Source organism: Aplidium turbinatum, chromosome 17, assembly GCF_918807975.1.
Source record: "Aplidium turbinatum chromosome 17, kaAplTurb1.1, whole genome shotgun sequence".
Classification (NCBI taxonomy): domain Eukaryota; kingdom Metazoa; phylum Chordata; class Ascidiacea; order Aplousobranchia; family Polyclinidae; genus Aplidium; species Aplidium turbinatum.
In genome coordinates, this window is record NC_137488.1 from 1,354,198 (window position 1) to 1,381,560 (window position 27,363).

The 27,363-nt window shown below is 37.6% G+C and overlaps 1 protein-coding gene across 1 annotated transcript in view; it reads right to left on the reverse strand.

The window, feature by feature from the left end:
* The window catches only part of LOC145786831 (transport and Golgi organization protein 6 homolog), a 67,278-nt gene that overhangs the window by 37,918 nt on the left and 1,997 nt on the right, over positions 1-27,363 (reverse strand). Inside the window, exons 2-10 of the mRNA XM_082598572.1 lie at positions 26,560-26,935; positions 19,432-19,549; positions 8,999-9,221; positions 6,174-6,318; positions 4,165-4,322; positions 3,336-3,474; positions 2,951-3,166; positions 2,498-2,606; positions 113-301 (exon numbers count right to left, since the gene is read on the reverse strand). Of these exons, the coding sequence (XP_082454698.1) occupies positions 113-301; positions 2,498-2,606; positions 2,951-3,166; positions 3,336-3,474; positions 4,165-4,322; positions 6,174-6,318; positions 8,999-9,221; positions 19,432-19,549; positions 26,560-26,935 (1,673 nt within the window). The remainder of the gene's footprint in view (positions 1-112; positions 302-2,497; positions 2,607-2,950; positions 3,167-3,335; positions 3,475-4,164; positions 4,323-6,173; positions 6,319-8,998; positions 9,222-19,431; positions 19,550-26,559; positions 26,936-27,363) is intronic.

Below are 27,363 nucleotides of genomic sequence, written 5' to 3' on the forward strand. Positions count from 1 at the left end.
AAATACATCGAACAATGGTTCATTTAGTCAAATTTTCGTTTTTTTTTTAATTTTAAAGTCAATTATTTTGGATTTTTAGGTCAATAAAACTTGAGCTATTTATTACACAAACCTTCATCAAATTACAAATATTCTCTCCATCTGATAGAAGTTCACTGACGTCAGTATCCTCACAGATGGCCGAAAGCATTGCGAAGATCAGCAAACGACCTTTGTGGCGACGAAAGCGCACAATTTCTTGTTCCTCTCCGCTGTACAAATGATTTGCTTCATCTGCATCTTCATCAATGCCTCCGAGTCTCTGATCAACATTATTTTGATAAGTCGATAATGATGGTGATTTATTAAAGACGATTTAAATAAGTCGATAATAATCGCAGTTACTAATCGCTCAATAAGGAAATCATGAAAATGCTGTTATAATCAATACCAACAGTTTTTACCTCCCCCCTCCCCCCTTCTTTTTACCATGGTAAACCTCTTCCTCAACGTTCTAACTGTCATCTGAGCCCATTTCTATTCTACTTCAGAGTAATGTGAACCTTCAGCGCCACACTGCTCACAGTCACAACACCACCAACGAACCACTGCGACCAAATCTCTGCGTCCAATACGTTTGTACAATCTCCATATTCTTACAGGTATTTTCTGACAACGCGACCTTGCAATTAAAGTTGTCGTTGAGTTGCGCAGTTCATCAGCTCTCATTCTTGTCCAAGGTGATTGACAACCTGTATGTTGACAACGTGGTCTGCGAATAGTATTCGTCTGTAAACTATAATTTCAACTGCTTCGATGTTTCACCTAGTTTCTGCAGTGAAGGTCCATGTTTCACAATTATATTGGAGAACACTTTAAGAAGTTGAACTTTGAAAGGAATCGAAAGCTTACGAGCTTAGAAAGGAAGGTAGTAGTATGTTGAAAGCGTCTTCAGCTAGACCTATTCTTATCTCTCCTTTTCAAACATCAGTTGTCCTAGAGAGCCAAGGTAATCGAAGGAAGACACTTGTTCGATTGCACAATTGGATTGTAAAGGGCAGGTATGGCGTGTGTTAAAACCACACAACCTGTGAGCGAAAGATATAGCTTATAGCTTCACCCTGCCAAGTGCCAAGTCAACCTCACCTTCAAGCTTGGTCCAATCTGTTTACACTAGCGAAGCTTTCACTTTGGGCGAGTGATCAGCGCTCTAAGAACAATAACCGTTCAACCTGCTGCCTTGCAGGAACTGCCTCTTTAAGCAAAGGCTGGGTCCTCAGCTTACAAACACTACATAATGCAGTCCAACAGTGATGAAACATGTGTTCCTCATCATTTGACCTCAGGGCGACGAGGGCTAATAAAGCAAATGGGAAGAAGACGAATCTGAAGGGTAATAAAACTAAAGTAATGAAGACTCCCAGGAAAACCTTTAGGGAGACTAGGGGAACTGAGACTGCTGTGTGAGTCAAAATCCCCAGGTAAGTCTTGGACTAGCATCAGTTAACCTAGGAACGCTGGTTGGGCGAAGAGCGGAAGTGGCAGAAACCTTAGGAAGAGAAGTAGGAATTGCTGCCCTCCAAGAAATAAGATACAAGAAAGAGTGAACACAACTAATTAAAGGGGGAAAATATGAGTACAAATTGTTCTGGAAGGGCGAAGAGGTGGGTCGGCAAAATAATGGTGGAGAGTGATTATCAAACCAAGTGATAAAAGTAAAAAGAGTATCTCAAAGAATCATCGAAGTGATTCTGGTCTTCAATTAAGAGATTTTTTTTGAGAGATAATGGCCATGTGAGATTAACCAATGGATTTACTGGTGTTCATGGTGGTTTTGGATGGAGTGAAAGAAATCGTGATGGAGAAAGATTTCTTGAATTTGCTGAACGTAGAAAATGAATGGAGTGGTGAACTGGGTGCGTAAAAGAAACCAAAGGTCCATGCAAAATGTGAATGAAAGAGCAATAGAGACAGCACTTTGTCGAATTAAAATAGGAAAAGCTACTGGCCCCAGTGCAATGACTGCCAATTTGTTGAAATTCATTGGGCAAGAAAGTGTGAAGCGAATAGCTATACCGTAATATTGAGGACTTCCTTTTTCACGTCCGAACTACCATGCCAGGTTGTACACATTCCACCCAGTCAGACCTTCCAGTAGCCGCATCTTGTTGGCAATAACCGTTCTTGATTATGTGCAGGTCGCAATTATTATTAACGTTATGTCTTTATTCGTGAAAACCTTTTCATGGTAGATGTTATGAAAAGTTTTAGAAGTCTATGTAACCTTGTTGCAACCAAACAAAACTGCAAACCTTGCGCACTAGCAAACCCGTTTCATAAATAAACTCAACATTAGCTAGCAACTTGTCAAAATTATACTTTTAAAACAGTAGAAACTAGTAAGTATAAGTCTTTGTCACAAAAAAAAACTTAAAACTCTAAATTAAACGTAAGAAAAAACAATGAATTATCAATAAACGATTTTATTCAGTCGGCAACTCACGTTATGTTAGGTTACCTTAATAAGCTGGACCAGGACTGGGGTGGTCAGTGGCTTGTAGTGCGAAAGAAGATCCAAGATAGCTCGCACGGTTTCATCTTGTTCAGCAATAACACAATCCAACGAACTGGTGATCGAAACAAATTTAACGCTTTATATAATTTAAATCATAACGCTCATAAATTAACAGCGTTCAGTAGTCAGCTATACAACCATTTGATTTGTGACTAGATGAGCATGAACTTCAGAAGAGTTATCAAAAACCTTTGAAAGCAATCATTAAATTACACCCGTCAACTATATAGCCGCAGTGCACGATGACGTCAACACTTTGAATGGCAGCCCACGTCATTATCAGACAATATTCAGCCACAAGTGACAGCGCACCGGAACAGCAAGATCTATTCTACTAAATTGAAAAAAGATCAAATGATTTTTCGAGGACAATCACAATTGTGCAACATGACTTGCTTTCGATGAGCTGATGTGACCAGAAGTTCTTGGTCATCGTCAAAGTGAAAGTCAACATCTTTGATAATCTTGATGGAGTCAGTGACCTCACAAGGTTTGTCTATGGGAACACCACAGATGCAAAGAACGACATTGGCTGCATCCTCGTCTTCAAATAGCTTCAGTGTTTCAATGACGATCTCGCGCAAGACTGATTGCAAGTGACTGATATGTTGTCTGTAAAAACGTTATAACCAATTTGAATCAATGGGTTGAAGTGTCACAGAAGCCAAGTTTGCAAGAACGTAGGATCGGTTTATTAATTACAGCTGATAGTTGAAACACTTTTATATTATCTAATGTAACCTCTTACTTTTTGAAAATAAATTACATGGAAATACGATACCTTGCAAATGTGAAAGCGGCGAAGATGGCGATGAGGTGGGGAACAATAAGCTTCATGGTAGCATCCTCCCTCTGTGGATGCTTGAAAACCACAAAGATGTTGTGCAAGGTTTCAAGAGCACTGGTCAAACCAAACGGCTCTAAAACGATTAAATGATGAATATCACCTTGATCTCACACAAAAATATGCAAAAGGTTTTCCATCACAAGTATGAACGTTCAAACAACAAATAAAAAAATTCAAACAACAACAAACAATTTGGGCAGTTAATTCGCAGCCCACTGTAACACGAAAGCAAAAACGTCTTTTTTAAAACTAAATTTACACTTTGCAGCTTCCCACATTCGGTTGCAACTTTCAAATCACCACGCTTTTGAGGCACACTTACAAGCCCCCCACGGCATACTGTGCAGCGGTACACATTTTGGGAACCTCTGAACTGCAGTTCAGCACTGCACTTTGTATGATAATTTTACTACTGTATAAGCCGTGTCAATCACTTAACATACAGTTTACCAGCTTCATTGTTTAATCATGATTCATGAGGGCAATTTTTTGCATTGGTTCATAAAAACAGAAAAGTTTTATTGTATGATATTCAGTTTTACTGTAGACTATTCACAATATAATATGCAATCATTAGAGCTACCACCTAAACAGCACATCGAATAGGAGTAAGGTGCATTCAACATTGTGAACATGATGCTGAATTTATAGATTGGTCGCTTTTTTGCTTTCCAATAATCCGACACCTTGCTCAACCAACATTTTATGACGAAACAAAGTGATTTGGATTAACGAGGTCAGACGGATAAGTTAAAACACAAACCTTCTGTGGCAGACTTTGCTTCATCATCAAAGTATAAAGTGTTGAAAGGAAGGAACACTTTGTTAAAGAAGCAGCGATGGACCACATGGGGAGATGTCTTGTACATGTCTAAGATAGTGCATGTTAGAACATGCAGAAGAGTTTTATCAGAGTCGTCCCTGTAAGGTTAACAAAACAAAACTCTGTCATTATTTCATATCAAGATCAAGTAGAAAATATACACATCTGATCAATCTAATCCGAAGCCTGTACACTGCTCAAAAAGCAGCAGTAAGAACTGGAAGTGAACTCACCGAGTGGTTTTCCATTGGAAAAGGTGTCAGACAGGAATGCATACTGTCACCATATCTTTTTAATATAGTTTCGGGAGAGAGTTTGCTTTCTTGTACCAAAGACAGGCAAGACACAACAATACAACAGGGTTGAGCATTACAACAATTTTACATATTTTTTATTGTTGTGCCTTGCATATCTTTTTAATCTCTACGAAATCGGAGTGTCTATGGAGCTGACTTTGTTCAGCCCCCATCTCTATGGAGATGCCTCAATGCGGTGTAGAGGTGAAACCAGGCTGAAAACTAGGCTCACTCCTAGAAACTCCTGGGGCTAATAGACACATGTAAAAGTATCCAACGACAATTTTTTTTGGCGGAAGAGGGCAGTGTCAGACGTGCAGGCATCCTGTAAGGCGGGTCTCGATGAACAGAGCACCTGGCAGCCGTTGCAACCAGTTCCCCTGAAGCTGCACGTTTCATTATAATTGGACCGCAGTGGACATGGAGCTGGCCAAGAGTGTGTGCGTAGCCCTCGCGTAGTCACGACCACCTTAAACAACCATACAAGCGAATGGCCTTTGTCTCAATTTGGACCTGGACCAAACAAAGCCCAATGGCGATGATATCACGGGTAACGGGGGCAGGCTTGGTAGAGTTGGAAGCCTCCAGCCTGGTTTCTCACATTGGCGGCGGACGAATCTTTTTAATCTATGTACAATTTTCTAATGTACGATTTTCTTTGTACAATTTTCATGGCTCGGTGAAAATTGGAGGAAAATGGTAACCAACTTTCGATATGCTGACGACATAGTGTTGGTCGGTGGAAGTGTAACGGAACTGCAAGAACGTTAGAATAGGGTCAAGTCAGGAAGTGAATAATATGCAATTACATCCCACAAAAACAAAAGTGATGGCCATAAGTAAAAAAGATGAAATTTGTCCAAGCTTATACATTGGTGGCAATGTTGTTGAAAGTGTAAGTAATTTCTGCTATCTTGACATAACTGACACTTATGATGATAGCACGGAAATTAGAAGGCGAATTGCTATGGCAAAAACAGCTGTGACATCATTTACAACGGGGTGGAAACAGAGGCAAACGGTAAGAACACAAAGTTAAGATTGCTGCAAACTATTAGGCTGTTACGTATCAGCTGGAAAGAAAGAAAAACAAATGAATTTGTTACCGAATAAATGGACGATGACTGGAGTCTGATTAACAATAGTAACCTCAGAAAATTGAGATATTTCGGACACATAGCAAGAAGCAACTCGTTGGAAAATTCAATGTTGACTGGGATGGTGCAAGGCAAACGGACAAAAAGATGACAAAAAATGAAATATTTTGACAATGAATATTTTGACATTTTTTTCATTTTCAATAGAAATATTTTGACATTTTTTGCACTTTCTTGTGGATAAATGAAAACGACATTTTTTGCACTATTATAAGTGAAAAGAACACAACTTGAAGGTTTGAATGGCAGAAAAGTTTCACCAGTCGTCCCTGCAAAGTTAAAAAAACTCTTCCATTGTTTCGAGACGAGACATTGTTCTGCATGTCTGACAGTTTACACCATTCACTGGCACACAGCATTGAAGGTTGGCACATGCACATGAGCCGTTCACTTGGGCAAATGAGCCGTTCACGTGGTCACATGAGCCATTCACTTGGGCAGTGGGCACATGAACCATTCACGTGGGCACATGAGCCGTTCACATGCTGCCACTCACCGTATGCAGTTGGGATGAGGCCGCAATAACCTGCACGCTTGATCGCAAATGTTGCCGAAATATTCCTCCTTCTTTCTTTGATGAGGAGGAGTGGAAAGAATGCGAGTCACCACCTCCACCTTCTTCCAATCGCTCATTTGCTCGCCTGCGTGTGCACAAGAAAGCAACCTTTACATTTCCTAACAGAATCATGGAAACAGAAAAGCGTTTGATCAGAAAGCTATGTTCTTGACTATTAACTAACAACAAATAAATGCACAGTTGCACACGCATTAACAAAACATATTTTTCTGTTCCATGTAACATTCTGTGTGAATAGCATTGCCCTACCTGCCAAGCTGATATAATCTGCAGACATTACTAGGAGTAGCACCTAAATGACCGGACGCCACAGTGCTCCGCACCTAAATATCCTGACGCCACAGTGTGCGCGCCTGTTTGACTAGCGCCTAACTGTCTGCACCTAAAATACGTGCTTCCTCGATAACTACAGCATCATCAGTGCTAGCAGCTCAGTGATGACCACAGGTAGCGAAAGTTTAGCAGTTCGGAACGGTGGTGACCTATATTACCAAGTTAATATATTCCCTATATTGCATTGATATAGTAGCGTTAATATATGACCTATATTAACGCTACCTTACCTATATGACCTATATTAACGCAAAAATATAGTGACACGCCTACTAGAACACGGCCAAATATGTTGCTATTTGGGAAAATTTCTTAGAGTCTTAATTGTTACAATCATAGCCATGACACCCCTGTCATTTTCCCACTTACAGAAGTATGTAAAATAAGCAATATTTGCATCTAGACATATTTTTGGCTTGTTTTGCCGGAGATTATATATGTATGTTAAGCACAATTTATGCAATAATAATGTAAAATATGTTCCAACTGCATCCTGGAGGTAGTCTTATCATCATACAGTCGTTAAGTTTTTTGTATAGCAGGATCTTTCGCCAATAGCCTTATTTTACCTGCAAAATTAAACTTGGCGAAAAACAAAACGAACTAAAATTTAAATTGGCACATCAAATGGTCAGCTTACACCATAGAATCAACGAAAAATCCTTTATATTTTTAATGGAACATGCAATTGCACCAAAAGCGACGCACCAAACGATACTACCTCCAAGGTGTAGTTGGAAACGGAAAGTCTCATATATTACATTATTATCGTGTAAACTGTGCTCAACGTACATACCTAACCTTCGGTTAAACAAGCCAAACATAATTATGTGTAGGTGCAAATATTACTTATTTCACTTCTGGAAATGGGAAGATGACATAGGTTTGTCATAGCTATGATTGTAACAATTCAGACTCCAAGAAATTTCCTCAAATAGCAACATATTTGGCCGTGTTCTAGTAGGTCATGATAGTGACCTATATTTTTGCGTTCATCCAGGTTGGAACAACGCAAACAAGGCCCTGAAACATATTAGCAATTGCATTTAAATGCACTGCTTCCCAAGTAGATATAGGCTACAGGGTCATCAGTAATGAGCGTTACAACTTCAAACAACTGTATTTAACAAATGGTAGACAATTTTTGAGTAATAAACATATATATATATAAATTATAATATAGTATTGTCAAATAAATAAATATTTAGGAAAAACAAGTTTTTCTTAATGTGTCCGCCATTTGCGTCGATAACAAGTCGGAGACGCTTCGAAAAGGACCTGCAAGAGTCATGAATAACTCTTTGAGATATTTTGGTCCATTCTTTTTTCAGATTAGCCTTCAGCGCTTCCAAACTTTGGTAGTGTTTAGTCGAAACCTTGCTCACCAGGTAAGACCAGATGCCAAAGTCGAGGGGTTCAGGTCTGGGGTGAAGGAGGCCATTCTTCCTTGGAAATGAAAAACGGCACATTGGCTGAAAGCCAGTTTTGCGTTCTCTTAGTTTCACGTGAAGGGGCAGAATCTTGTTGGAATGACCAATTATGTTTTTTGAAGTGTTTCTTTGCCCAAGGCAACAGTGAACACTCAAAAATATCATTTCGGTAGTTTTCTTGGTTCAATTTCACCCCTTGGTCCACAAAAATCAATGGATTCCTTCTTGATTCGTTGACTGCGGCCCACACCCTCAGTCCCACACCATCTCTGATGCCGCCCCTTGTCTCCGAGTGACTACCCGGGGTTCCACGTTACAACCTCTTGACAAAACACGATCATTCTGACTGTTGAAATGATGCTGGAAATCAAATATCTTCTCATCGCTGAACACAAGGTTTGGCAGCATGCTTCGTCCTTTAATGCGTGAGAGCAGAATTCTGGTTCTGGAGAGACGTTTCTCAATGGCATTGGCATTCAGCAACTGTTTCTTCATGTGTTTAAGTGGGCTCATTTTCAAATCCTTCTTGAGAACTGTGAACATGGTTCCATAGTCCACGTTCGCCTCCTTTGCCAGTTTTTAAATTGGATTTCTTGTAACGTTAATTAATTATTGATGAGTCATGATGACCCTGTAGACTAGAGCTAGTCTTCAAGTTCTTATAGGTCGACACTCAGACTTTTTGCAAAACTTTTATGAGCAATATTTCTTGTCGGTGTGTGACAGACTTTGACTTGTTTGTAAAAAAAGGTGCAAATGCGAGTAAAGAGAAAAAGTTTCACGTACAAACGTAAGTGGAGAAATGTGGCTTGTGAAAGCCAGCGATCAAACATGGTCTACCGGTGTGGTAGTTTCGAAGGCCATTTAACAACTTCTCGGTCATGGCCGCCAGGGGCTACGAGTAATAACTGCAGTTCGTAAACCGCGTAATATAAACCTTTGATACAACTTCTTTCATCAATCTAACATTTTGATACTCACCCAATGTAGCGAGCAAAGCCAAAATTACAGAATATAAACCATTCTCTCGTATAAGGCAGGCTGAAAGAAGTCGGCCGCAAGCCTTACGGAGCCAAGATGGTGCCGATCGACTTTCGGATCCTTGAAGCACTAGAAGGCATCTTGCTACATCTTCCAACTTTGACCAGGTAGTGATGAGCTTCTTCAAAGCCCGCTCATAAAATTGATACTCAGCACAAGTCATCTGTGAATAGTTTCTGTTCCAAGATTTGTAGCGTACGATTTGTAGTCATTAACATTTCAATGCATGCACAATGCACAGTAATCAAATACATTCCGTAGCAATATAAGCTTTACAGAAATTTTACAAACAGTAATAATATGAATGTAAACCAATTCAGGTTTGCAAAAAATCGGGGGTTACACACCACCTTTAATAAAACCCACCCGCCTGGGTTTTTATGGACAAAAACAGGCATTTTCATAAAAAAACTGGGGTTTATGGGGAAAAATAGGTTAAACGTAAAAATAGCCGAAAAATTTGTTTTTTGCAGAATTCGTTTATTGGTGTAAGAATAAGTTGACTATTCTTTAAATGCGATATGCATTCATGTGAAAAATCATGCTCCGAGGCAGTGAGTTGGTGGTTACTAAGTCTCCTAAATGTAACAAAAGTTTACTAGCCTTTTCCTCTTAACCGGCAATAGTTGTAACAAAACTAAATATATAAAAGATAACAATCCCGATGAACACCTAAACGTTGCAGTATTTATTTGATTAGTTGTTGAAAACTTTTAAAAGTTTTGAGAAACAGGTTTGCACCGCTACAGGTGTTGCCATAAGTTTTTTTCTTAAACAGCCTTGAAGTTTTCTTAACTTGGAGTAGAATTCCTCATCTGGTAACGCTAATCTTGTAGATCTCGCCACGTTCTTATAAAAAAAAAAAAAAGTTTTTTTATAAAAAAAACCCAGCCCACCCGGGTAGCTACCCAAGCTAACTTACATCCCTGAAACCAGTGCTCTTCACAGGGGTTACTTGTTCGGTCTACGATTTTATGTCACAGTCGGAATGGCGCGAACGCGAATGATGCGATCCCTAGGCCACCAGACACAAATGACGCAATACCTGAATGCCACAATCTGGGGGGTTTTTTCGGTCATTGACCGATTTTTTAGCAAAATGTCCGAAAAAAATATATAGTCAATTCGGTCAAAATGTCTGAAAAAATATATATATAATCAATTCGGTCAAAATGTCCGAAAAAAAACGTGTCTCAGCGAAACTTAATGTTATAGCTAGTCAGGAAGTGCAAATTTTGGTTTGTATCAGGCATCAGCTACTTGAAAGGAAAGATTTTCATCAGAAAAAATGACCGAAATAAATCAAAAATGACCGAATTTTTCAAGTCATTTCGGACAAATGACCGAAAAGTCTCAGTGAAAAAAAACCAGGGCCCACAATGCATGAATGACGCGAGATTTAATTATTTCGTACTAAATCAATTGAATTCGGTAGTAATTTCATTTGTCACATGACCAATTTTTATTTTTATTTTTTTATACAAACAAAAATATAAAAATTGTTTCTACGCGCTTAACAAAATAAGATGAGAGTTGGTTATTTCTCACTAAAACTAATTGTTTTGTTTTTTGGAAACAAAAATAACACTGTGCTGTGTAAAAGTAAAGGTCGCTAAACTGTTGACGTTTCCCAGTGCACTTTTCAACGTTGAATCCGAAAATGTTATCCATTTTGCTTCATCAGGTCTACACTTTTGGTAAGTTGCGTTTCAAACTTTTGACAGCCCCATGGCTTTGCGATAGAGAATTGTGATGTCATAAAACGATTCAGCAGTTGAATAAAGTCTTAATGACATCACAACAACTCTGTGCATAATGACGATCAAAAGTAGTATAATTAAAATTGTGATGGAGAAACAACTTGGCCTGACTGAGAACGACTGGTTGTACTTTTTTAATTCAGCGCAAAAAATGCTTCAGAAACAGTCAAAACATCTTTAACGCAGCACAGTGCAATTAATATTGGCGCTGATAAAGAAAAATAGACAAATTAATGTGAGACAGTGCATATATTGATTTCCATTAAGGATAGGGGATCTCCTGACTAAGAAGCAGCAGGCCAGCGATTCTCCATCAAGTATCAATTAATCATTCTTTATTACAAAAATACATGGAAAATCAGCAGAGCCCTATTGGCATATGCATTTCGCTCTAACTGTAGAGCATCATTAGTGCCTTAATCAAATGGAATCATCTGTAATAATGTTTTTTTGTATCTTTTGTTTTTTAATAATGTTTTTCTGAATCTTTTGTAATCATGTGAGAAAGTCATAGTTTTACCGCTACTACTATTTACAACCTCAGCTACGCAAATGAAACTACTACTAACGTATACAAAATAAAACAACTGGTTTTAGTGAAAAATAGCCAAGTCTCTTTCTTATTTTATTCAGTGTAAAAAAACAATTTTTATACTATTGTTTGTATTAGAAAAGAAAATTTAAATTGGTACTGTAACAAAATTAAACTAATACTGTATTAATCTAAAGAACAATTAATTTTAGTACAAAATATTCAAATCTTGTGACATTGATACATTGCTGCATTCAGGCTAGGGTGGTCCAAGAATTTTTTTGTTGTAAATGTTAAAGTCTCGCCCTAAAATATTGTTACCATTAATGAGAAAATGACACATGCAAATTTTCATAAAGATTGGTAGATCAACATTAGCCTCCATGCAGAGGTGGGCAAATCATTTGTAAGAAAATAAAAGCAATAACTCAAACTTACTGGGACAATATTTAAAAAAGTAATAAAACTACATGTGACGGAACCGTATTCATACCATATATAGTTATATACCATTATTCAACTCCAGCTCCAGGCTGGTGAGAGCAAGAACAATTCCAAAGGTTAAGAATCCAGAACGATCTATTAAGTTTGATGATAAAAATTTCCAAAACAGTATGCTACGAAAAAACGCTGATCTTTGCTGTTTACTAAGTAGTGGTATGATTAACGTTCTATCACTAGTTGCAACGTTCATCTGATGAAAGCAACAACAAACAGGTGATTTATTGCTTCACAGTTGACGGAATGGCCCGTTTCGGCTAGTCCGATTGGGCTAGTCCGATTCGGCTATTACCCTTTTCGGCTACAGCCAGTGGCGCCGGCAGGGGGGGGGCAGGCGGGGCAGCTGCCCCCCCAATGTTTTGGGCATCATCTTTTTAATTTTTTTTTTTTATTAAAACATATTAATATTATTTTTTTAAATATTTGGATCCCAACCTCAAGTAATTCAACTCAAGTTGCAAGGGGGGGGGGTAAAAGCTCTCTCTTTAAAAAAAAGTATAGAAAACCTTGATGACTAAATTGTACAGTAGATAAAAAGATTTTGTACAGAAGCAAACATATAGACTTTTTAAAGTTTTAACTAACGTCACATTGATGTAGAAAAATAACAACCTGTTAAATTTTTGATATCTCACACTCCCATGACATCTTCCGCGCGCATTTTGGCATTGCTTGCTTGCAGTGATTCTTTCACTTAAACAAAACGTTTTGTTTCAGCAGTTTTGAGTTGTTCGATTCTTAAGTTGTAAAGGAGACTCAATTTCTCCAATATTTATCATTTATGTTTCTTCTTTAATCTCAGCAGAGTATAAAACTTGTAAAACTTTTTCATCCATACGACGTCATGAATGAAATTATACATCATCTAAACATTTTACCGAAAAATAAATTAACAAATTCGATTGTCAAAAGTGGTTTGGTGGTGGTAAATATTACGTAATGAAAAAAATGTGATAAGGTTGGAAGACATGACGTCATGTATTTTCAATACAAATTGAAGTTTAAAATTTATTCTTTTGTTCATAGTCGTAATCTACCTTCAAAGCGGTACTACAAAGAACAATTTTCGATAAGGGCATCAAGAATAAGTCGACATGACTTTTAACCCTTAGAAGGTTGGGCTCCTGGAGTCTTGCTCAGTTTGGGGGGGGACTGTCGATTCTTCTTATGCTTTAGGAGTGATAGGCCTATCTCTGTTATTTTGGCACGGTTTTAAAATTTGCGATTCACTTTGTAAAAGTATTCACGCTGAGCATATCCGAAAATTAAAACTAAGTGGATTTTAGAACTGCTCATAGACGTTGAAATGTTGAGGTCACTTATGAGTGTAATTTGTAGCGTGAGTTTACACATTATTTTTTGGTAGAGTAGGCTAATGAATAACGTGCATTGTAATGTTGTGATTAATTTTTTTTACATTATTTTACATACAGCCAATGCCCTTCACGCTGTGAAACAGTTAGGATTAACGAGACATGGGCCAAATTAATTTCATCCAGCTGGTGGAAAAATGTTTCACAATAGAATATGAAATATTTCAGAGGATGTGCTGAGAAATGCCTTACATCTTTCAATTTATAACCTTTATTCGCTCAAAATTTCAGCTCAATAGAGGTGAATAAAAATTAGGAAAAGTCAAGAAATCTCGTAGGCGCAGCCTCAGTGGTTTTAGAGATACAACTGTTGATACAAAAAAGTTGAATTGACAGGCCCCCCCCAACCTTCAAAGGGTTTGCATTGAGTCAACAGATCTATGCCAGTTTACGTCAGCTCCGGAGATCAGTAAAATATAAGGTTGTCATTTTCGGTGCAACAAGACCATTGATTGATTGGTTTAGTGAGGATTCGTAGTCCCATTGCTTTCATTTTGAGTGATCATACTGATTTTCAATTTATTCCTACAAGACGTTACGTAATGAAAAAATATATAACTAAGGTTGGAAGACATTACGTCATATCTTTTCAATTCAAAATAAAGTTTAAAATTCTTTTGTTCATAGTCGTAATCCTCCTTCAAAGCGGTATTACAAAGAACAATTTTCGATGAGGGGGGCATCAAGAATATGTCGACATGACTTTTAAGGTTTACGTCAGCTCCGGAGATCAGTAAAATATAAGGTTCTTATTATCGTGATTGTAAGCCGCGGGAAATTTTTTCTCTAAAAAACAGATTCCCGGGAAGGTAAACATTTTTTCCAGCCCTGGTAGAAAACAAGAGAAATTAAATAATATACCACTGTCTTGCATGTCTTGCACCAGTGGCGTAGCCAAGGAAAGGGGGATCGGGGGTTTCAACCTTTCAAATTGAATTTACGGATGTTAACACATTGTTACAAGAAAAGCTTTAGCCTATGATGTAATTTCTCGTCAAACTGTGCAAGGATGCAAGCCATCTGCAACTGCTGAGATCGCTTGTTCGATCTAGATTAACATCTAAACAGCTATTCGTTATACAAAACTTGAATATATCAGAAATAGCCTAAAGTAACTTCATTGTCTCAAAGCTTTTTGTTTGACACTCATCAAGATGTATGACCTCTATGACATGTTTCTCGGCAGCCGATTTGTAGCAAGAATTGACAGCGATAGACGCCGTGTTTCGCCCATGAGGCTGGGCTCGTCAGTATCGCACCACTAATTCTGCCACAAAGGTATTCGACCACCGCTTTACCAGTCAGTTTAACTCTTATGACCTCTATGACGTTACATTTTCTAAACTTTGGGTTGACTTCAGAGCATAAAAGTTAGTGACTTACCGGAATAAGATCGTTTTTTGAATCAACCAAGGAAAAAATTGATAAATAATAAAACTGTAATAATCTCGCAAAAAAAAGCAATCAACCTATGTCTCTAAAACAAAGTTTGCCTAGTTTTAAACGAAACTGCATTAAAAGAGCGAGTTTTGCCAATAACAAACAATCAAACATTCAAACATCTCAGCCAGGAATTAGCAACAAGAAAACATAGAAACTTAGCTTTATTTCCGAAAAATGCCGAAGAAAGCATGATCTTATCCTTTTGCTATGCCACCGGACAGCACCATTTTACAGAAATATTTATACCCACAATTTTGTTGAAAATGCTCTCAAAATGCACCACACTGAAAGTAATTTTTCAAAATTTTCTGGGGGAGGCCCCCCAGACCCCCGCCGCTATGTGTCGCCTTCGGCGAGCACGCCATCGGGCTTCGCCCGCCGGCTGTCAACACCCCCCTTTTTTAAATTTTTGACTACGCTACTGTCTTGCACTGTCCATTTTTTTGCCCCCCCAATGTTGAAGGTCTGGCGGCGCCACTGGCTACAGCCCGATTCGGCTAGTCCGATTTGGCTAGTTCCCTATTTGGCTGCAGTCTATATCGGTTAGTTCGTATTCAGCAATTTTTTGAAAATCAAACGATAATCCTTCTGTAATCCAACAAAATCCTTCTGTAAATCCAACGACGTCTTCTGTTTATTTAGAGAATTTTGTATTTACAAGAAAAACAAATTGAAATGAAATTTATCAAAAAATGGTTGAACTATTAAATTGAACTGTTAGCTCAATTTATTTTTGAACTGTTAATGTTTGCTCAGATAAAATTGACATGCATCCTGCATCGCCGTCTGCATGTAAACTTTGAACAGTGGTTCTCAACCGGGGGTCGGTGAAGCGATTTCCGGGGGTCCGCGAAAGTTTCCAAGTTTTTATCATGACGGATAAATTAAGAAATTTAAAAATTGTTTGTGTTTTGTTTAATGTTTATGTATTAGCCTACAGTGATTCTTAAACTGTAAGTCGCAACGCACTGGTGCGTCGTTTGAAATTGCAAAGGACATTGCACAAAGGTTTGGTTTCTTAACTAAAATATCATATAAATTACTTAAACCTTTTAATAAGGCTATGTTGGCTATGTTCAACTAAATTCTTTTAAGACAACAGATTGTTGATCAATGATTAATTTAGAAATACAAACGTTAGTCAGCAGTCTATCACCACTCACAGTTTTGCAATGACAAAGATTATAACGAATTAATATTGATTTCAAATGAAAAAAGGGAGAAATTCTTTGTAACAGTCGCAAGTATTCTATTAAATTTTGATAAAAGTTATAGAAAAACATCAAATGATCATATAGCTTACCGATGTTTGATCCTGTGTGCCAACATATAGCTCATAAGTCATAACATAATTTCGTCAATCTCATCAATCGCCAAGTGCGTTGCGAATTCAGCAAATTCTTTTAAGTGTGTTGCTTTGAAACTTATGTAACATATGATTCCATGAGGAAACGCGATATACCAAAATTTCAAATTGAAATTTTTAGGGGTCCGCGACCGCTTCGAAGACACCAAAAGGGGTCCACCATGACAAAAAGGTTGAGAACCACTGACTTAGAATATATTAGAATCCTCAACTATTACAAACTTCTAAACCCAACGACGCCTTTTGTTTATTTAGAGATTTTGTATTTTATTCCACAATTTATCGTTTCTTTTGCCTTTGAGTGCCTTCCTAGACGGCAAAATCCGTCATTTTTACAACGATTCACCGTCTGCAGACGTTAAATCAATGTAAACATGGCGGATCTTACTGTCTGGGTGAGCCGTGCGATAAATTAAAGCCTTTGGTTGCGTCATAATGAATTGCGTAATTACCACTCCCAATTACGCGCGCCGGTATTTAAAAGAAAATAGCGGAGAAAAAAGTGGAAAGTTGTTTACCACAGAAATGCATGTCACCGCACAATAACGAAATTCTGGAAAACCTTTTCGAATGCGTTGAATAATGATTTTAATTGGGAAAGAAAGCCAGAAAGTAGACATTTTTTTATTCAGGTTAAAGTGAAACCACTCTACGTTGGACTAAAGCGCAAAGTAACTATCAAGTTGCCAGTGCAAAGCGGAAGATCAAAGTTCGCAATACCGGTCGTAAAGTTGATTTTTTTCCCAAAAATTAGGCTGTTGAAATCAATGCTTAATTACTCGTAACTTTCACGTGATATAGGCCTAATTTTTTTTTTGTAGTCAGAGCGTAAAGATGGAGGTTTGATATTATCAAATTGAATCGCCGGTTAATACTTACCGCCGGTTAGTACTCTAAATTGATGGACCGCGTATTATCATAAAAACTGTCGTCCGCTCATTTGCCAGTTTGACTATACTAGATAGAGCTTCGACTATACTGACTATACTATTATGATAATATATGACTTTGTTTTAGAGCATCAAATTTATGCTATCTCCGTAATTAATAACTCGTATGTAAGTTTTTACATGTATTTTGAACAATAACACACTCGAACAACTAACAAAACACTTCTATTTATATATCTCATTAACCTCTATTGTTAACAATGAAAAATATTGTTTTGATGTAAAAAACATATTTTGAACTAACCCAGACAACAAAATTCGTCATTTTTAATTTCTTAAAATGACGGATTTTGCCGTCTGGGAAGGCACTCAAAGGTAAACACTGGATAAAATGCAAGAATGCATAAGAAACGATATTGTAGAATAAAATACAAAATTCTCTAAATACACAGAAGAATCGGACATACTCTGTTATCATTTTTGGGTCCACGTCTTTTAGGCGCTGGTCTAATAGGCGCGCACACTGTGGCGTCTGGATATTTAGGTGCGGAGCACTGTGGCGCCCGGTCATTTAAGTGCTATTCCGAGTGAAGTCTGTAGATTGTATCAGCTTGGCAGGGAGGGGCGTCGGGCAATGCTTTTCACACAAAATATTATATTGAACAGGAAAATATATTGTTTTGTTAATGCGTGTGCGTTGTTGGTCATGGCTTCAGTGAGTGAAGCTGCTTAAACCGGCAATGCTTTTTCACACAAAATGTTATTTTTTTGAATGCTTTTTCTGAAACCGGCAATGCTTTTTTACACAAAACGTTATGTTATAATTTTAAGCAAAAAGTTTACGTAATTTAGCCTACAGTCTTTTTGATCGAGAAATTCCAAAGTAAGGGGTTGCCTAGTCAGTTTTGACTGCCAATTCCAATGAGTGAAAGAAAAAAAATCCACTGCGTCCCCATCTTTAAGAAGTTCTCATCTGATAACTGCACCGCCAAAATATTTTTTTTAATTAGCCAAAAAAGGACAGGCAAAGACTATAGATCTGCCATCATTTACATTTTTTTGCTTGAAATAGGCTACCTTTTAACCTTGGACGTAGGGATACTTCCTTGGTCATCATGGCAAAATCTCAAGGCGTGTGTAGGCTATACGTCCGTGGTCGCGAAAGAGTTAACTAAAAATGAACTCAAGAATGTTCGGAAGCTTGAATAATTTATTGATAAAGCTTTCACCAACGCAAACTTGGACTAACAACAAATAAAACAATAATAAATCAATAAAACAACAATATATTTTTCTGTTCAATATAACATTTTGTGTGAAAAGCATTGCCGGTTTAAGCAGCTTCACTCACGGAAGCCATGATATAATTTTCTGGCAAGCTGCCAAGCTGATACAATCTACAGACTTTACTAGGAATAGCACCTAAATGAAGGGGCGCCACAGTGCTCCGCACCTAAATATCCAGACGCCACAGTGTGCGCGCCTATTAGACCAGCGCCTAACTGTCAGCGCCTAAAAGACTTGCTCCCTCATTTTTAATGTAATAATTCCTTTTGTGGTCCCTTTGTTTTGAACAATTCCAAACTGTGCTGTTGAAATTTCCGATTGTAGTTTTGGTCTCAATCTCATCATCATAATTCGGAGTAAGATCTTTGTTAGATGATTCACAAGGCTAATAGTTCTGTGGAGTGAGCATTCTGCTGCTCCCGTTTTCTTTGGTAAAGTTATGAATATGGAACGTACCATATCACTAGAGATGTTTTCGGTGTCATAAATATGATTTAAGATCTCAGTGGTTAGGTGTAAACCCCACTCATCTAAAGCTTCGATTATTTCAAATATAAAAGAAAATATATTGTGGAATAAAATACAACATTCTCTAAATAAACAGAAGGCATCGTTGTCGATTTTACGTGAGCAAACAGTTCAATTTAATAGTTCAAACATTTTTCGCTAAATTTCATTTCAATTTGCTTTTCTTTGTCGGAATGCAAAAGAAACCATATTGTGGAATAAAATACAAAATTCTCTAAATAAACAGAAGGCGTCATTGGATTTACAGAAGAATTTTGTTGGATTGCAGAAGGATTATCGTTTGATTTTCAAAAAATTGCCGAATAGGGAACTAACTGATAAAGACTGTAGCCAAATAGGGAACTAGCCCACTCGGACTAGCCGAATCGGGCTGTAGCCGAAAAGGGAAATAACCGAATCGGACTAGCCGAATAGTAGCAGACCTCACAGTTGAACGTTGCAACTAGTGATAGAAACGATCATTGTCCTGATGAACACCCATACTTTTCAGTATTTAGTATGATTAATATACATTTTTAGAAGGGGTAGACTAAGCTACTCAGTGATTGAGTGAGGATTCAACAGTTCGGTTGATTATAGCAAGTAAGAAAGAAACAAAGACAATAGCAAACAAAAAGTGGAAATTGAGTATTAAAGGAATATTGTGCTTGTACGAAAAACTACACAGCATAATAATCAAAAAGCACAAATTACGTTTTTCTTGAAGTCTGAGGAATAAACGACTTGCAGAAGAGCGGCCATGATGGAAACTTGGTGCCTTGGAAGTAAAAGGTTTCTCAAGCTATCTTCATCGCACAAACTTAACAAGCACCTGAAACCAACAAACAGTTCCAAACATCTGTATTGATTTAAAATTTAATATAGTTTCATAGACAGACAATCGATAACAACTTAATAACATTGAATTGTATAATTCAAAATTAATACAGAAATGAAATAAATACATAACTTCAAACGTTTTCGGCAAAATTTTCTGCCCTCTTCAGGAAAATATCTTAAATCATCTAAACAAAACAATTATTCGTGAAATGGTAATAATAAATGACTGAAATTTAATAAAACTGCACTGACCTGCGTACAAGCAACAACTGACGAACAAACACAAAAGGTGGTAGCAATCTGTCATAATTATGCGGGAGTGTGGTTATGAGACAAGATAGTGAGCGGACAACATAACATAAAATAAACGTAAGCTAATACAAATTCAACAAAAAAGATGCCCCTCCAGCGAATAATTGTTTGTTGAGCCTGGGGTTGTGCTGCTTAATTTGGAGTGCCTCATGAATTTTAGTTTCAAACTCTGATTGACAGTTGCGAATTATCTTGAATGAATCTAATGTAAATTTGATGTTGGAACAAATACTGCAGTCATAAATGTGGTCTTTGATTGCACTGTGTTTATTGATGTCTGTTAAATTTAGGTGTTCCGTTGCTCTTGTTACCAAGTGTCTTGTAGACATACCTATGTATGTCATGTTCGTGTCGCACGAACAAGTGAATTTGTAGACAATGTTGGAACGAAGAGACTGCGGAACGGGAGATTTCAGCGAAAAATATCTGCTGATTTTAAAGGTTTTGTACAGAGGAACAATGTCGATATCAAATTTACACTTAAAGAGTTTAGATAGTTTTTTAGCATATACGAGAGATTCCTTTCCTAGGAAAGGTATGGATATAGAGTTCTGGAAATTTATGACGTCAGTATTCGGTGAAGATACTGAATTGAAACGTTGTAAAACCTTATCAAAAAACTGTCCGGGATATCCATTCGCACATAACATAGATTTAATTTTGGCGATTTCATTCATGTAGTGGTATTTGTCTGAGCAGATAGAACGAGCACGATTAAGCAAACCTAACACCAACCCAAATTTCCATTTCATAGGACACACTGCGTTGAAATTTAATAATAATCCAGTGTTACTAGGTTTTTGCCAAACCCATGTGTCAAAAGTACTTTCGTTAATCTTTAGTTCAACATCCAAGAATGGTATAGTTTCTCTAGCTTTTCCCACTGTGAATTTTATGTTGGGAATTTAGCACATTTAGAAAAGTTGAGCACGAATCTTCATCATCAAAAACAGCAAAAATATCATCTACATACCTAAGATAAAGTTTCGGATGGAAATCTTTAGACTCATCAAGAATTTTTGTTTCAATATGTGCTAGGAAAAAAATAGCAATGGTAGGGCCAGGCTCAACAAACAATTATTCGCTGGAGGGGCATCTTTTTTGTTGAATTTGTATTAGCTTACGTTTATTTTATGTTATGTTGTCCGCTCACTATCTTGTCTCATAACCACACTCCCGCATAATTATGACAGATTGCTACCACCTTTTGTGTTTGTTCGTCAGTTGTTGCTTGTACGCAAGTCAGTGCAGTTTTATTGAATTTCAGTCATTTATTATTAACATTTCACGAATACTTGTTTTGTTTAGATGATTTAAGATATTTTCCTGAAGAGGGCAGAAAGTTTTGCCGAAAACGTTTGAAATTATGTATTTATTTCATTTCTGTATTAATTTTGAATTATGCAATTCAATGTTATTAAGTTGTTATCGATTGTCTGTCTATGGATTTTAAAAAGTACCTCTCTACCAAAGCTATAATATAGTTTCAGTTTCACAAATGAAACTGATTTACACCCAAGAGTAATTAAACAACTGCCGCTGGAGTGCTGGTGTGTATTATATTCAGTCAAACTTGTCATAGGATTATTTCTGATAGTTGAAAATTTAGTTAATTCAACAAAAAAAGCAATCAAGCCAGTATTTTAAAAAGCGAGAGAGTCACCATTACATTTACAGTATAATACAATAGTCTTCGCTTATTAAGCCCACGGTTAATAGGCCCACCCGCTTAGTAAGCACAACTTGGTCAGGTCCGAAATTATTTTCACATTCATTCGTTTAATAAAAATCCCACTTAATAAGCCCAATTTTCTATTACATTTGTTTGAACTTGTGTAAAAAGGCGTCACAATTTACTATTTTTTGTATTGGTTTTGACGATTTCACGCTTAATTTCATGGGTCTGCTACTATTCGGCGAGTCCGATTCGGCGAGTCCGATTCGACTAGTCCGATTCGGCGAGTTCCCTATTCGGCGAGAGCCCTTTTCGGCGAGTGCCCTATTCGGCGAGGTTTTGAAATTTTTGAAAGGAAATTATCGGGTACCGTAGCCTAATTATAATTGCCGTTTTTACATCGTTTTAACGTCGCTAAACGTTGAAATCGTGCAGAAAGGAATAAAAAGAAAATGTTTGAACTATTAAATTAAAATTCGTCATGTCAGTTCGGTTGTTTTTATTTCTGACCATCATATGAAAATCAATACACGTCAACATAGCAAAGGTAGAAGCGACAAAACGCGAACGTTAAAACGTGCTTGAATTCGTCATGTCAGTTCAGTTGTTTTTCTTTCTGATCATGATATCAAAAACAATACGTCAACATAGCAAAGGTGTAGAAAAAGGTAGAAGCGACAAAACGCGAACGTTAAAACGTGCTTGTGACCGAAGTAAGTTATTGAGTTGAAAGAAATTTGGCACGGTCGCAACACTTTCAGAAAAATTTAAGATATGAAGGAAAAATAAAACAAAGAAAATGTTACAAAAAAATAATAAAATAGATCATGTTTATGTCTATAAGTTAGTACTTTTGAATAGTTAAAATGATGAGTTTGGACCAACAAATGTGTGGCCTACAGCTTGGATTGAAAGGAAATTATCGGGTACCGTAGCCTAGTTATCCCGACCAGCAAAAAATTGTTCCAAGAACACGGTTCATTTTTACATTGTAGTAACAGAATGAAAAGGCTAAACAAATGTGTGGCCTATCGTGTTAACTTCGCTAAACGTTGAAATCGTGTAGAAAAGGGAGCTTTTGCTGACTAGGATACTTTGAAACTGAGAAACATTCACAGAAGCCCTACGATTTGTTCCAAGAACCCATTTAGCATAACATTTCATTTGTACATTGATTCAACGTCTGAATACATTATCTTAAAAATGCAACGTATCGTAGGGCTTCTGTGAATGTTTCTCAGTTTCAACGTATCCTAGTCAGCAAAAGCACCCTTTTCTACACGACTTCAACGTTTAGCGACGTTAAAACGATAGGCCACACATTTGGTTAGCCTTTTCATTCTGTTACTACAATGTAAAAATGAACTGTTAGGCTAACTGGGTTCTTGGAACAAATTTTTGCTGGTCGGTATAACTAGGCTACGGTAGCCTACCCGATAATTTCCTTTCAATCTAAGCTGTAGGAGTGTAGGTCACACATTTGTTGATCCAAACTAATCATTTTAACCATAGGCGCCTAAGCCGTGGGGGCCAGGCCCCCACGCATATTTCCGCGTGGGAGCAACTTTTTATGCGGCATTGATATATAAAACAATAGATGAACTAGCGATCGGCAGCAGGAAAACATTTTTAAATACAAACCGTAACAGCTTCGCAGTAAATAATCACTAGAACGAGTAGCGATGCTACAATCCCACCCCAGACAAAAAAATCTGTCATGTTTACGTTGATTTAACGTCTGCAGACGTTGAATCAATGTAAAAATGACTGATTTTGCTGCCTGTGACATAGCAAAAATCTACCATTTTGCGTCGATTTAATGTCATCAGATGTTGAATGCACCCAAAAACAACATAATTTGCTAAGTTGACGCAACGTGCGTTTAACTTAATGCGCTTGCAAACAGCCTCCTGTCGCTTTCGAAAGTCGAAACCTCTGCAGAGAATTGTCGCGGCAGTGAATCGGTTGCTGTGAAAATGAACTTGAAGTCTCGGCCCGAGGTTACCACTAACCAACGTAATCCAAGGGCTGGTACAAACCGCATTGCGCACACGCCGCATAATCAACACAACAACGGACTCGCGCAAACTGCATGGCGCACACACGTCCGTTGCCATAGAAACCCGATCAAAGGCGGGGAATATGCGCATCTTTTGTTTCATCTGCAACACGAAAACGGGCGTATTACAGCGAATTGAAACTTGAAAGCTGGTCAGCCATAAGTTGCGATATTGTAGTGAATAGGGAGCAATGTCAAGTCGAAAACTTAATCAAACGTCTCTCTGTAACTATTTTTCAAGGGCTGTTTGCGGATGTCAGCAACTTTTAAATTTATTAAAGGTGACGTGCTGTTGAATTGATGTAAACATGAATGATTTTGCTTTCAACAGGTATATTTTCAAGCATATGATCAAGTTAGTATTTTCATTTCATTTACAGTATACCTTTTAGTAAACCTTTTCGTCTCTTGTTTCATGCTAATAAATCTAGTTCGTTGCTAAACTTTATGTTGCGCTTAGCTTAAAGAGTCGCAGTCCATCAACCGCTAGCCAACGCAGACGCATAGCATGTGTTTGGTCGAGCTTTGTTTATAATAATTAACGGTAGGTCGAACGTAGCGATAACTCCGAGTGTGGCAATAAAAGCAATCCTAGTGTGACGACATAATTACGTCATCCATCTGCGTGACATTTCGCTGAATTTACGTTGTTGCTGATGAAACACGCTTTCGCCCCCACGGCCAAAAAAATAGTTAGGCGCCTATGATTTTAACTATTCAAAAGTACTAACTTATAGACATAAACATTACTTTTTTTGTAACATTTTCTTTGTTTTATTTTTCCTTCATATCTTAAATTTTTTTGAAGGTGATGCAACCTTGCCAAATTTCTTTCAACTCAATAACTTACTTCGGTCACAAGCACGTTTTAACGTTCGCGTTTTGTCGCTTCTACCTTTTTCGACACCTTTGCTATGTTGACGTGAATTGTCGCTTCTACCTTTGCTATGTTGACGTGTATTGATTTTCATATGATGGTCAGAAATAAAAACAACTGATCTGACATGACGAATTTTAATTTAATTAATAGTTCAAACATTTTATTTTTATTCCTTTCTGCACGATTTCAACGTTTAGCGACGTTAAAACGATGTAAAAACGGCAATTGCAATTAGGCTACGGTACCGGATAATTTCCTTTCAAAAATTTCAAAAACTCGCCGAATAGGGCACTCGCCGAAAAGGGCTCTCGCCGAATAGGGCACTCGCCGAATCGGACTAGTCGAATCGGACTCGCCGAATCGGACTCGCCGAAACGGGCCATTCCGTAATTTCATTGCTAAATCAGTTTTCAATTGAACTGGTTTGTCGCAAACCTGGATTTCATTTCACTGGATTGTACAAAACATGCTCGTTGCTGACACAACTTGCAAAAATTCAATTTTTGGGAAGAACCGATCGCTGTGTACAGTTAACAGGTTTAGCAACTTTCAGTCATTAGTTCAGTTGGCCATACCGGATTGATTGTACTTTGAAAAACATAAAATTTTGCTCAGAATCGAAAAATTTAAGAGCTTGCACAGTTTATAATATTCATTACAACAGCTCTTTATCTTGGACCGAGAATCATGGTAGAACAGTAGAAGTGTTCACTCAGCACACCACACAGTAGTACCTGCAAATTCTACTAAAACTTCTAAAGATACTTCACAGAGATATACAATCTACTCGGTGGTGTACAGGGCTGGAAAAAATGTTTAGCTTCCCGGGAATCTGTTTTTAGCGAAAAAATTTCCCGCAGCTTACAATCACAATAATGACGTCATAATTACACCTTTTTCACGTTTTCCGGCGAAAAGTCTCACGCAAAAATATATTATAGCCGGCCATCTGTAGCTTCATATTTCCAATAAACAATCTTGGTATCGTATTTTATTCGTAAGCAGGCATGGCGCACTGTTTGTGCCTGACTGCCTGATGTACCCAGTTTGATCAGAATAAATTGGAACAATAAGCTTAATAAATTAGACGCCGCATGCTTAAAAATTAGATCCACTGGCTCACCGACCACCGTGTGAATGTCATGAAACAATGCATCACGAGCCGCTTGACAAGTTGACAAGAACAACAGTTTTCGATGAGTAGTGAGAACACAAGACATTGCAAGAATTACTTCTGTAACCTACAAAACCAGTCCGCTACACGAAAAATAACGAAATGCATTAATTAATTTGACAACAAAATCAAAGTTACGAGGCTAAAACAGCTGTTTTAGTAAATCAAAAAAACCGCAAGCAAGTTTCGCCTATGCGAAATTACACACGTTCACTACCGAGATATAAAAGATAGTCACGATTTCTTGTTGTTTGGTCTATCTACCCCAGCAGATACTTTGTACATTTTCGAACGAACGTCATTAGTACCAAAATGCCATGGTTTTCCTTTGAAATGTAGATTAAGAGCCTGTTTCACGATGCTATAACACTTGCTTAAGTGTGGCCCATTCCAGTGAATGAGCAGCTCGTCGCTAATGTCTTTATTTATTTTATTTGTGGATGTTTTTGTACCTCCGTCCTCCGCATACATTTCGAATTTTTTCATTGACACTACCCAATTCCCATGCTTTTTACGACGCTTTCGGGCAGACTACCGGTACCCGGTACTGCAATATATTTGTGCAATTTTGCTAAGAACATGTTCAGCTCCGAGGTACAAGTTGGAGATCGTAAATACGCAGTGATACAAATCAGTATCGGAACTGTAATGTGTCACCAAACTGCAATGACGGTTGATGGTGAATGAAAGACGTTAGTAACATGATTTTTACGTAAAAATTTCCCGCGAACCGACAAGTATCCCGGGAATGTCATTCCCGGATTCCCTATTTTTTCCAGGCCTGGTGGTGTATCAACTAAATTCAGAAGACTCGATAGAAGTATCCTAGGCCAATAAATAAGTTAAAAATAGTACAGTAGGACCAATTAATTCACAAAGTACCGGTAGTCATAAAAAATTACCGAGAAAAAACAAGAAGATCTTTATCCGCACTGGAGCACTTTAAGTTACTTTTTGGAATCACAATAGAAATCGAAAACCCTAAGCTAGGCAACAATCCATGAGATAAAACAAATTGAAGCAATGTAGACATGTGTTGTCGTTGTTGCATTGATAACTCAGCTTCACTTTTCAACAGGCTGATGATATATTCATGGCTGACCAAATCATTCAATAACAAGCAGCACAGCCACGAAATCCCCACATAGCAGCAGAATGTCTTGTCAGAACATTGGCATTGCTCCAGTCTTTCATCCACAGATTGAGTGTCTCTTGAAAGCAATTCTAAGAGCTCTTTCAGATTTCGTAGAACTGTGCACAACACTTTCTCATTGGTGGCTGGAAAATAAAAAGGCTATATATATATTTAATAAAAAAATCTTAACCAACACTTTTAAAAATTTACTTTGCAACTTGTTACGATACAGACAGTCATGTGCCAAATCCAAACTATGTGACTTTGATTCAAAGAAAATGAAGGGGTGTAGCAGCGTCCAGCAAACATCTATAGGATTGGCCCATGATACAAGAGAAAGATCCACACTCCACAGAGGATACAAACTGATATGAATAAACCAACAAGTCAATAAAAAAATAACAGTAACCTCTCCAGTACGGTACATGTATATAACTTTCTCTCAAGCCTTTATTTTTAACAAACTACATTCATTGCTTAGCACAATTTCTTGAAAAAAATCACATCTAATTGACAGTAACATTACGTTTCGCTGGAGTCCAAAATTAAAAATTAAATCAATTCTATTTGG